We start from the raw sequence: 12,403 nt of genomic DNA on the forward strand, positions 1-12,403 counted from the left end.
ATGACCGCAAAGGCAATATTTCTTAGTCGGCCAGGTCCGTTTTTATTTTGGGGTAGGGTCTTTGGATGGATAGGATCCCAGTCTCAATAGAATCAGATTCCACTTTTTTCTGTTTGAGTTGTGTTCTAACAGGTATGGTTGAGGTTTCAGAAATTTGTAAGATGGCATCACCGCCCACGCGTGTGTTTTGAGGGCCAAGGAGGCTTTATCTATTAACTGGGATTGTTGCTGGATTACTTTATTGCCTGTTTGTTTGAACTCAGAATAGGCCGCTAATGTGAGCCAAGCATCCTCTAGCTTTAATCCTGAGAGGGATTGTTTTAAAACTGGATATCCTGACTTTCTCAGCCTGGACTGCTTTTCTACCCCCTGCCGGCAATAACGGGTTAAAGTTTTCCTCTGCTGCCTTCATTCTTTACTAATATTTGACCAGGACTCCGTGTCTTGTTGGTATCTGGTTTTTTAATCCGAATTCCAGTCTTATCTAGGCTTCAGAAATGTGGCGTGGAATTGCTTATAGTTTCTTAAAGAGGGTAGTGTGTGCAGTGTTTAGAACTGTTGAGTCCACAGTGTTTAACAGTTCCGATCCATACGAAATGGAAGGCAAGAAGTTTGTCACAATGACCTTAAATAGGTGATTTGTTGAACAGTTGCTAGTTTTTTTGGCAAGGTTTTAAATGCAAATAGCAGTTGTTTTGCTTTTACTTGCAGTAAGTCCAGTTATTGCTTGTTATTGAGATTGCTGTCTAGTAGTACCCCCAGATATTAATGTTTCTACCTGGGTCAAGGATGTTTATCGTCCAGGTGAATTTAGGTTTTTTTGTGGGTACTGGAAAGCACACTACCTTTGATTTTTGGAGGTTGGTTACTAATTCAGCTGAGGATGTATATTCTGCTAGTTGGGTAATCAGCCACTTTAGGCCTCGAGGCATTTGGGAAAGTAGAACAATGACGTCAGCATACTGGAGGCTTGCTATTAGGACATTACCCAATTTTGGAGGGTCTTCTTGTGTTAAGCGAAGGTTGTTCGCTTAATCAGCTGTGTAGATGTTGAATAGACAAGGGGCCAAGACAAACCCCTGTTTTAACCGCATCGGTGCGGCGCATTTTCCCGCTGTGCGCTGAAGATTTGAGAATCCCGCGGTTCATGACGAGCTCAGCTCGTCATGAGCGTACGAGAGGTGTACCTCATGACGAGCTGAGCTCGTCATCAGCGTCGATGTGGTTAAGCGGTTGATGGTCGGAATTTTGTTAGCTAGACTTCCCCCGTACCCTTTTTTTTATTTGGGCCCAGGTTTTCGAATAAAGATTGCTGATTAGCTCTAACAATTTGGTGGGAGCTCCCCTAGATTTCATTTTTGCCCACAGCTTAGTTCTGGGAACTTTATCGAAGGCTGCTTTGAGAGCTACAAAACATGCATGAAGGACGTATGATTTGGCGACAGTTTGATTAGCCAGGAGGGTGATTGCAGATATGTTCGTTAAAGTGACCATCCTTGTCCGGAATCCGGCTTACGTTTTCGGGATTAGGTTTGTACTACTAACCCAATCCTCTAGGTCTGCCAACAAGTTTGAAGCATAAACTTTTTCCTCAACATCGATGAGTGCTATAAGTCTGTAGCTGGATGGGTCTGAACGCACCCCTGATTTATATATAGGTTGTAAGATGCTTCCTCGCCAAGAATCTGGGATGATGCGAGTCTCTAGGGCGTTTATGAACAGAGAAGTTAGGTGGATGCACCAAAAGGTTGGATCTTTTTAAATAAGGCGTTAAGCAGGCAGTTTGGCCCAGGGGCCCAGTCAGGTCTCAGTTGTATTAGGATATTCAGTACCTGTTTTGTGTAATCTTTAGGAAGTGTTCCGTTAGATCAATCCTTGTTGTTTCCAGTAATTCCGGGTGAAGGTTGTCATCTAATTGATTTTCTTGTGGGTTAAGGTTTTTTTTGGGTTTTGTCGGAACACTGAACAATACTGACCACGTGAAAAATAACCCCCCACACACAATAGCCTAGAAGAGACAACAAACGAATCTACATGTACCTGATGCAAACAGTGCAGAAGATGTTACTGCAGAAGAAGAAAGTAGGGAAAATGTACAATGCTAATTGACCTAACAGGCACTTATTTAATCACAAGAAATATTCCACCAGGCTAGCCAAGGAGAATTTTTTTTTCCAAACACCTCAATCTTCTTGTACTCCCTATCCGCAGGGGTAGTGGGGTATGAATTTGGGCTCACCTTGCTGTTGGAGCCTTAACCACCAGGCTCTCTGGGGGAGGGTCTTTAGTGAGATAATCCAGGTTGCTAGGTGCCGGTCTGACGTCTGGCCACATGCCTATTTACCAATGGGCAAGAACAGGGCATTGACCAAGTGCCTATCAAGGTGGGCAAGAACAAGGCATTGAACAAGTGCCTATCAAGGTATCAGTGAGAACCTTGTTAAAGGAAATCAAGGACTCAGAAATGGCTGGCCCATTCTGCAAAATTTCGGTAAGAACGTTATTATTGGTCTCTAGTGATGGCAGCTGCAATGCCCAGACCTCAGCTGCCCGTCGGAACACTACTGCAAATAATTTACTTTCTTCAGTTGGTGGTGCAAGTGACGAATCCAACCCATATTGGGAGAGTACCAATCACACAGGACTCTTCGAACCCAAATTATACAATTGTCATCATTATAATGAGGGGTGAGATCACCATCCCTCTCCCCAACATCATATCTTTCTGGTTGTGTACCTTGTTCAGCACCAGAGCCTAAAATATAATGGAGCCTCTGCTGGCGAGTCAGCCCAGGTAGAGGAATTGATACAGACTCGGGCTGTAAGATGAATGGTCGCACTTTAGTAATTTTATTGGGCTACATGGGTAGAGATAGGGCTGAAGCCAATTTGGGGTCAGACATTGGAATCCACGCTGGATTCTTTTCCGGCACTATTGACTAGCTCAAGCGGAGCGTAAGTAGCCATATTTACTGTAGTAGGTCCAGCTTGGAAGAGGTCCTAAAGGTTAAAGCTGCACTGAATGGCAGGAAGCCAACTGGAGGCCCCTGTGTTTACTTGGTGACCGAAGGTGCACCAGAGGGAGCCAGAAGCAACCCTCAAATCTGTACCATGGCATCCATGAAGGTCTTGGTCTGCTCAGCTGTCACGGATGGGATTAGATTGTGTCTAACTGACATTGTGACACCCAAGTGTCTTCTCCTTGGTCACAGTCCACTTTATGTTTTTGCTAGGACTTCAATTTAGATTTACCAGAGGACTTCCACAGACTCTTGCGCGAACGGCCCCAAGAGTAAGAATGAGTCGGCACCCGCGACCTGAAGAGGGACTCATGCAAGGGCCACAATTCCTTATGTACAGAGTAGTACAACTTTGATTCTTGATCTCAAATCGCCTTTGGGTACATGAGGGCACACTCAACTGAGTCATGTCGCGAGGCCAAACATCCCGTACTGGTCCGTGACGACATATGTTCGACAGTTCTAGCATGGTTTGAAACATGTAGGTTTTAGAGGGGGGGGGCTCCGGAGTTCTTTTGGAAGGCATGGACAGAAAAAGACTAACGTCAGCTTGCAAGGGCGGTGCTTATATGTGGCTCACCTTCATCACTTGTGGGGTGGTATGGAGCAAATATGGAGTCACACAGTGCTACCTAGAGGCATGCGAGAGCATTCCTAGAAAAAGGTTTCCAGATCCAGTGTGGCACCTGGGAGTACGCCAAGGTCACTGCAGCCAGACTTTGGAACACCGTTCCACTTTCTATTAGGTCAATTCAATCTCTTTTACTATGCCGTAAAAAGTTAAAGACCTGGCTGTTTGACCAGTAAACTACAGCATGATCTAACAATGGACTGGCTTTGTCATCTTTTCAAGAGTCACGCACTAGGTCTATAGCGCCGAGACACCCACGGGCATTTGTTCGCGCTCTACAAATATCAAAAATAAATAAATAAATAAGGTGAAGAATCTGATGTTGGGAGTACCCATCAGAAACTTTCACTTAGCCATGGCATGGGCAGCTGAAGCACACCTTCATCAAACTCAGTTCTTCAGGCAATCACTCCAAACTGAAACAATCAGATAATCATTTGATTGAGAACAGAGATTGTTAGAAATGGGATTTCTGGTTGGCTAGGGCAAGCGCCTAAGCCAGGCAGATACCAACACTCTAGTCAGGGCAAGGGAGTTACACACCGAAGATAACCCCTGCTCACCCCCTTGGTAGTTTGGCAGATCAGTAAGGCTCATCTGAGAGGAAATGTGTAAAGCATTTGCACAACACACTCACACTGCAGCGACATGCTAGGCACGCCACAAAAGAGACTCCACACACGGTTATATAAAAATAGCCTTTATATTACTCACAAAACACATTAGAATGCAATCACATATTATATTGTGCCACCTGGCACTAGGTATTACTTTACAAGGGATTATACACACTACAAGGCAAATCAGGCCACTGTCATAACCAACAGAACTCACAGGTAGTAAAATTAAGGAAACAACCAGTAATGTAATGTAATGTGGGATACTTGTAAAGCGCACTGTTACTCTACCCGAGTGTCCTGGCGCTGTAGACCGCTGGGGAACCCGTCCTGGTTTTCCCTGTGAGATGGTCCCTTTCTGGGTATCTCCAGGGGGAAACCAGGCATCCCCGGCGTCTGTGGGGGGGCCGTTGTAGAGATGAGGCAAGCTTAATGCCCAGAGTTACCGAATGTGTTCCCTGGTTAGAGTAGGCACTGAGGCGAGAATTATTGAGTCCGTTGACCCTGGTCCAAGACCCTGCCGCGTCGGGAATTGAACCCTGGTCCCGGGCCGTTCTCTGCTTACAGGTCTGCCGCCTCTAACCAGTGAGCCACACCTCTCCAGTAACTACTGGTACCACTGTCCGCAATTTAAACACATTATGCATCGATCACGGGCATAACCATCCCATTCAGATAAAACCACCAGTAACTATTTGTATAGGTACACTTAGCATAAGCATACTATGCATAGCACTTTAGGCATACATCGTAATTAGCAACAGGGCACTAAAGTACCCACTCCTCAGAGCACACACTAGGCAAACACATTACAGTAGGACACAAGTCCCACGTATTCTAAATACCTCAGGGTCCCATCATTACTGCTCTCTCTTCAGGAGCCTCAGCCCCCTCAGCAGGTATATTACTACCCAGTGTCGTCGTCCCCAAATCAGAACACACTCAAGTAGGGACCCTGTCCTGGGCTTGCCCTACAATGCCCCTTTCCGAGTGAGGGCCTTCCCCACTCCATGCCCCTTAACGAGGCTTCTGCTAGCCCCTTGGCTGCAGCGGCAGCAAGAACAATGCGCATACAATTATGGGGGTGGGGGAAGAGGGGAACCAGGGTGCCATTCACCCTTTTCTCTCTCCCAGAATGCCCCCCGTGTTGCAGCTGCCCGCGATCTGAGGCGCAGCTGCGGAAATTACCCAGCACCAACAGTGCCTTTCCAGCCCCCACTGGGGCTTCTTTTCTTTCGCTGGGCCACCCTGCAAACAGGATGGGTGCAAGGCAGAAAGCCAGCGAAGCGCAATCTGGCTCTTGGCTACACTCTTGCTGAAGACCCGCCTCTCCCTCTACCAGGCGGGGTGGAATGGAAACCGTGAGGCTCTGATCCTTCCATCAAAAATGAAGATGCCAGCACACAGCACCCATCTGCTTTTAAGCAGATACGCGGGGTTCTCCTCGTTCTCCTGAGAGCCCCGCCTGCAACCAGGCAATCCTCGCCTGACTTCCGTTTTTTTTTCCCGCTGACCTCCTCTCTCAGAACCAGGGTACTCCGAACACGGCAAAGCGGGTAGGCTCCCACCTCTCTGGACTCCTCCGGACACAGCAACACGGGGTAGGCTTCCGCCGCCTCAACTGACTCAACCAGGTAGAGAAGACATGCAGGGCTCTCCTCGATAACATGGGAACCCCGCCCACAACCAGGCAACAGCTGCGTGATTTCCCCTTTCTCGTCTGCTTCTGCTCCGTGATGCAGCCCTCGGGGCACAATGAGCGGCGAGAGCTTCCCTGCGCAGAGTGCCACGAATGCTGCCACACCCGGAGTACCGGCTGTTCTCCTGAACACTCCCCCTTAAAGAATGGTCAGAGGAGCGAAGGCTCCGTCGGCGCAGGCACATAGGAAAGTAGAGTGCCCACCATGCTGGCTAGAAGGTGCACGGACTCCTGCGCCGTTCGCCTCATTCTCCTTTCCTCAGAAAACACGGTGCTCCCCACGCGCTTCTCCTGCCGCAGTGCTCCTGCAGACTGGCTCAGCACAGCATGGGGCCATGTCAGCAGGGCCCCCCTGCTGTATCAGACGATACGCACAGATCAAGAGGGCAAATGGTATAGCGCTTACTACGTGCTGGATTAGCTGGACAATAACGAAAATAAAGCACTCAGCCTGTCTCGCCCCTGAAACAAACAGGGAGCAGGCAGCGCTCTTCTCCAAGGATTGACAAGGGCAGAGCTGGGCCCAGGCAGGCCAGCACACAGGGTCCCTCAGTAGAGCAGCAGTCCCCTCACCTGCCCAGCAGTCCTCGGGTTAGTTCCACATGGCGGTTCCTCCTGGAACACTGCATGGACTGCAGTGTGCTCTCCTCAGCTCCAGAAGTCCCAAGTAAGCACCCACAGCACATTTTCATGGGGTCACAGACCCAATATTTATACCCCTTAGTGTCTTTGTTCCCCCCCTGCCACAGGACTCAGCACCTGGTTTAAACCAGATATGTGGTCACTCACACCTTTCTCTGACGGTGCACCTCCAGCCCCTTTTGACAGTGTAGGCTCTGGCCCCAGACACCACAGGGGGAGCAGCCAGCATTGTGTAAGGCAGGCCCAGTCCCATTCCGTCTCAAGTGCTACTCCTCCCACCACTCCAAATACAGATCTGCCTTTTCAGCCTAGCGCTAACTCACCCAGCCCCTTGTGCTAGAGGCAGTATTGTGGTCTGACACCCTGTGATGACCTTTGACTACCATTATTTCAATTGACTTTTTTGTGTTATTTTATCCTAGCCTGAATGTACAACGCCCTGCACATGCCTGGATTTTCTTAAAAGTTTCTTTCTTGTAATCTTGCAGTCTTTTAGTGGGAGCTGTCACGGAGTAGGACATCCTTGCCAAGAACAGAAGGTGTGGGATGTGCTTTTGAAAGCATGAGAGGGAGAGAGAGTTGTGGAATGTACTTTTTGGTCTCGAAGTGCAGTGTTGTGGGCAGAGATGCACACATATGCTCGGTGTTGGACATTGAGAGATGAAGTATGTGAATCTATAAGCAGTTGTGCACGACTGTGAATTGTGTTGTACATTGATGAGAATTATGAAGTTCTTACTATTGGCTTTGACATGGCCTCATGTCATCTTGTTTTCTGACTCTGCCTTGCTTCAGCTTTTTCTGCGTGCACAGCAGTGCTTGCAAGTTGTTTGGGTTATTCACATTCAAGGATTGTTTTTGTGAGAGATTGTTTCCCTGAAGGCTTTTGTGAGCTTCGTCAAGATAAAGGCTGGAACATGCGAGATTTGGAGAAGGGGACGTGATAACTCCTTCCTTCCATGGGAGTGCTTGCTTGGAACCTGGCCAGTTCTGGTAAGATTCCTCTAGTGCAGGGGGAGGTCTTTCCCGAACCTTCCAGTGTGTTTTGAGATCATAAAGCGGAGGGTTGTTGACCCGGAGTTTGGAATCCGAGTGGGGACGGACGAGTCTACCTCGGATCGTGGACCCTGGTTGCGAGGATCTCAATCACGGCGGTGTAACGTCCCCAGTCAGGAGTGGGTTGAGATGCAGTGTTTGCACCAGGTGAAGTATTGAGTTTTGGTTACTGCCATTGTGATGTTTGGCCAGTGGCTTTTATCATTTGATGTGTTTTGTTTGTGATGTGTAAGTGAGTCAAGGTGCACCTCCAAAGTACTCATTTGGTGTATTCAGTGTATATATTTTTCTGATCTCTTGCAGGACGTCCAGCATACTATATTTTCTTCAGTGTTATCTCATATTATTTGCTGTTTGTTTATTCATCAGTATTCAGCTGTTATATTTACCAAGTGTGTTAATATTGCTTGCACATAAACACACACACATATATACACACACACACATATATATATATATATAGCAAAAGTTCCACAATGGTATATGCTCTCAATAAGACCAAGCAACGGCAGCAGTCAAATTAGGGTGTTTTATTCCTCCGACACAACATGTTTCGGCGATGAAGCCTTGATCAAGGCTTCATCGCCGAAACATGTTGTGTTGGAGGAATAAAACACCCTAATTTGACTGCTGGCGTTGCTTGGTCTTATTGAGAGCGTATACCATTGTGGAACTTTTGGAATACATACAACCGGCGCGCTCAGCCGGTACATACGCCAACTCCCGTGGGGCCCATAGCAATCGGAAGTAGCCTTTTCTTGGATAGATATATATATATATATATATATATATATATTTGTGCATTTGAATATTGTGTATTTGGCATCTGGGAAAGCCTTTCTGCTAGAGGACATAGTGTAAAACAAAAACCAAGCCTTATTCTAAAAGAGAGAGTCCTTGCATTTTGTAGAATAAAACCCTTTTCTAAAGGTGCTGTTTGTTTTGTGTTAAAGTCTTTTGCTTCACCGAGTGTTGAGCCATCGTGTGGGAGCTGTATTATATGATAGGCGCAAGCAAGACACCCTTGTCACTCCAGAGCCAGACATGCAATACACATCAGGCAGGAACAAAGATACATAGCACACAGAAATGCCAACTTAAAGTGGCATTTCTAAAATAGTGATAAATCTGCAAACACCATTGCGCAGCATTTATTACCACTATTCCAAACATACCAAACTTGACCACTCTACTCCTCTCAGATTAGGAATTACCACTGATGCATTTATCAGGGAATCCCCAATGCATTCTTATGAGAGGGCAGCCACACTGTAGTGAGAAACCAAAATGGCTGTTTTTCACTACCAGGGCATGCCACACAGTGAAGGTACATGTCCTACCTTTTACTTAAGTTGCACCCTGCCCATAGGGCTGCCTAGGGCCTACCTTAGGGGTGACTCACATGTAGTAAAAGGGGAGTCACTCCCACTTTATGTGTCACGTCACAGTGGCAGCAACGGCGCACGCAGGCCCAGCAATGGCAGACCGGTTTGAAAGACTACTTTGGTGGGTGGCGCAATCAGCACTGCAAGCCCACCAGTAGCATTTAATTTACGGGCCCCGGGTATATGAGATACCACATTACTGGGGACTGATAGGTAAATTAAATTAGCCAAGCAGATGTAGACCAATCTTACCATGCTTTACCATAGAGAGCACATGCACTTTACACTGGACAGCAGTGATAAAGTGCCCAGAGTCCTAAAGCGACCAACACCAGGTCAGAAAAAATACTATGAGGAAGGCAAAAAGTTCAGGGATGACCCTGCAAAAAGGGCCAAGTCCTTCAGAGACCTCTATCATAGCAACATAAATAACTCAAGACGATTAAACGATGGAAGGGCAATGCAAAATCTATACCCTTCTAAGTCACTAGCTACACATCTGCACACACACAAACACATAAACACATGCACACATGCACACACACACACACACACACAGCCAGCCATTGCCCCACTAACAACAGTATATCCAATGAACAGATGTAAACTACCGCAGACCTTATAACCAATTGTCAATGTTTATCAAACTTTAAATCCAGTAAACCGATATTCTAGTCTACTGTATGTTACCCAAAAGTGGCTGAAAACTGCATACAAATACATACTTAATTCAAAATGTTACCGACATGTTATTAGATCTTTCAAAAAAGACAGTATCACTGTATTCTGCTTTAACTAATGCTTAAAACACTGAAAGTGATGAAGTCAATGCTTTATAAAATATTTCTTAACTGTTTGAATAGTTCCTACTAAAACCCTAATTATTTCAAAATTCACAAATTGAAAATCTTTCATGTAAAGAATGACAAACACATTTATATAGATATGTGCATATTTCAGCAATAACATACCTGTTTATAGTCACCAATTATAGAGCTGTTTTTCTTAATTTCTGACTCTGCTTTGTCTAGTTCTCTACGACACATTTCTTTGAGCTGCAAGAAAAATATAACTCTAATTATTGTATTTGAAATTACAACAGCCGGTTGATGATTAATTGCATAAACTGGAATGGACCACATAGCAATAATGATTAAAAACAAAAAAAGAGTTGGCCCATACATTTTAACTAATAACCAGATGTTGTAACCAATCCATGCGTTTTAACAGATTGCTGAAAGTTATGATTCTCTATCCCTGCCACCAACACTTAAATAGGTAGTTTGTGATTGAGTAGAGATCATACACTTTCGGTAGCATCACCACAGTGAATAAAGTAAATTTTTGAGTTGCATTCCCATCTTAGGCCAACTTGTAATATACTATTCAATTAAATGGATTAAGCTGCCAGCCTTAATAAAGACCAACAGCAGCTAAGCCTTTGTACTTCAGATAACGGTGTGGGACCTGGGTGGTAAAGTAACCTTCCCAAAGGGCCAGACAGTTTTCACCTGATTACGGCCTTGCTTGATACAGGGATTTGCGATACAAACAGTTTACCTTAAGCGCAGGAAAAACTTAGAATATGCAATGTGAGGGCATCACTGAACAGACGGGGGTTGGGAAAATGTAGTGTACGTCTCAAGGCAATATACATTAGTTTCTGTACAACCCAAACTTTCAGTTGTTCAATGACAAAGTGAACCAAAGTACGTAAAGTCACCTTTGTCTTTAATGTTGGCAGATTGGCCAAAATAAGGATTCACATCGTAAGGGCCACTGTGGCGTATCAATGTAAACTTAAAACAGTTAAAGGATATAACGTTCTGACACCGGAAATTTCAAACAAAATGTAAGCATAAAACATGAACAAATATCAACAAAGCACAAAGAGGTGCGAGCAGGAAAAGGGGAGGAAAAAAGATCAAAAGAGACAAATGACTATTCAAACAATGACTTGAGATGTTTTAGCTCCAACAGAACCTTCTTCTATCTCAGTTTTCTTCAAGATTTTGGGCAGCATTTAAACCTACTGAATTCTGGTAACTGGGACAATTTGCAAAAGCAGTTCTGATGATGAACAAAACTGCATTAAAAAGGTATTCACTTTCATACTTTGAGGACTAGAACCACTCTGGTGCAAAAGAGACTATGATTTGTCAAGAAAGACACTGGGCTTCAAATCAGCTTTTGAACAAGCCGGCAAGGGGGGCAAACTATTCCAGTCAATCAGGTGAGGGTATTAGTCCAGAAAACGTCAATGGTTACTAGGCTGTATTCATGCTGGTTACTGGTGGTTACCACTGGTGTCACAGGGAATATTGAAAAGAAAAAAAAAAGGAGACCTCTCAAATAGTTTGAACCCATGTGGCAGAGTATCTACAAAACAGGCTTTTAACACTTAAAATAAAAAATAAATCACCACCCTAAAGTGGAATTGGATTACCAACTTTTAAGTATGCTGGTTTTAGCGGTTCAAATAGGTTACTTTGAAAATCAAAGTTCCAGTACCCAGTAAAAATAGCCACCAGGGGGTCCAGTGATTGGTGAATGGGCCAATTCACTCAGCAGTTAAAGAGTTCTAAATTATGTTCAATGACAAGGTTCCGGCAGGATGACCACTCGTGCTGTGAATGGACTTAGCGGCCACAGTAGGTAATACCTTTGTGGAACTTTGATCTCTTGAACAGCTGAAGCTTTCAGTTTGTAAAGCATCCTCAAGAACATTGGAACGGACTAGGTGCCACTAGGTGACTAGCTCTGATTTTGGGTCAGTTTCGTACCACATTTTTAACCAGGTCACCTTTGAGACTATGATAACAGACAGCAAAGTAAATGTTAAGGTACACTGCTGTTTCAATTCGGGTCAATGAATACTTCAAATTGCTCCACGTGTAAATGACAACAGCCATCTAAACCAAAGTGCTTGATATGGATACATACAACATCATACTTGAATCATATAATAACTGATTCAAACAGTGACAAACTGTGCAAATGGGATTCATATTAACATCTACATTGTTATGCTACGTTCCCAGATTAATTAGTCCAACATGAGAAACAAAATGTACACTCAAAAAAAGTTAATTCTATGTCAGGACTGGAGGCTCAGATTATGCCTATATCTCTTTATTTTTCACCGCAGCTATTTTTAAACAATGATAAAAAACTATGTTTCCCATGAACAGCAGGGAAATAGAAAAAGTTCTGAACACAAGTCCTTCTACGCTGTCCACACTACAGTCCGAAGGTGGTTCTTCCACTCGGTCGTCCACTCTTTCCCTTTCTTCGCTGCTCAGCAGCAAGTTAAGTCGGTTTCTCTGGTTTCTTCTGTTGCGGGAGATTGCTTT

General features: G+C 45.0%; 1 protein-coding gene across 2 annotated transcripts in view; it reads right to left on the reverse strand.

Moving 5' to 3' along the window:
• RABGAP1 (RAB GTPase activating protein 1) overlaps positions 1-12,403 on the reverse strand; it is an 855,191-nt gene that overhangs the window by 135,207 nt on the left and 707,581 nt on the right. For both annotated transcript variants that reach the window (XM_078641966.1, XM_078641967.1), the window contains one exon: positions 10,022-10,105. In XM_078641966.1, the coding sequence (XP_078498092.1) occupies positions 10,022-10,105 (84 nt within the window). The remainder of the gene's footprint in view (positions 1-10,021; positions 10,106-12,403) is intronic.

Source organism: Lissotriton helveticus, chromosome 5_1 (genome assembly GCF_964261635.1).
Source record: "Lissotriton helveticus chromosome 5_1, aLisHel1.1, whole genome shotgun sequence".
NCBI lineage: Eukaryota > Metazoa > Chordata > Amphibia > Caudata > Salamandridae > Lissotriton > Lissotriton helveticus.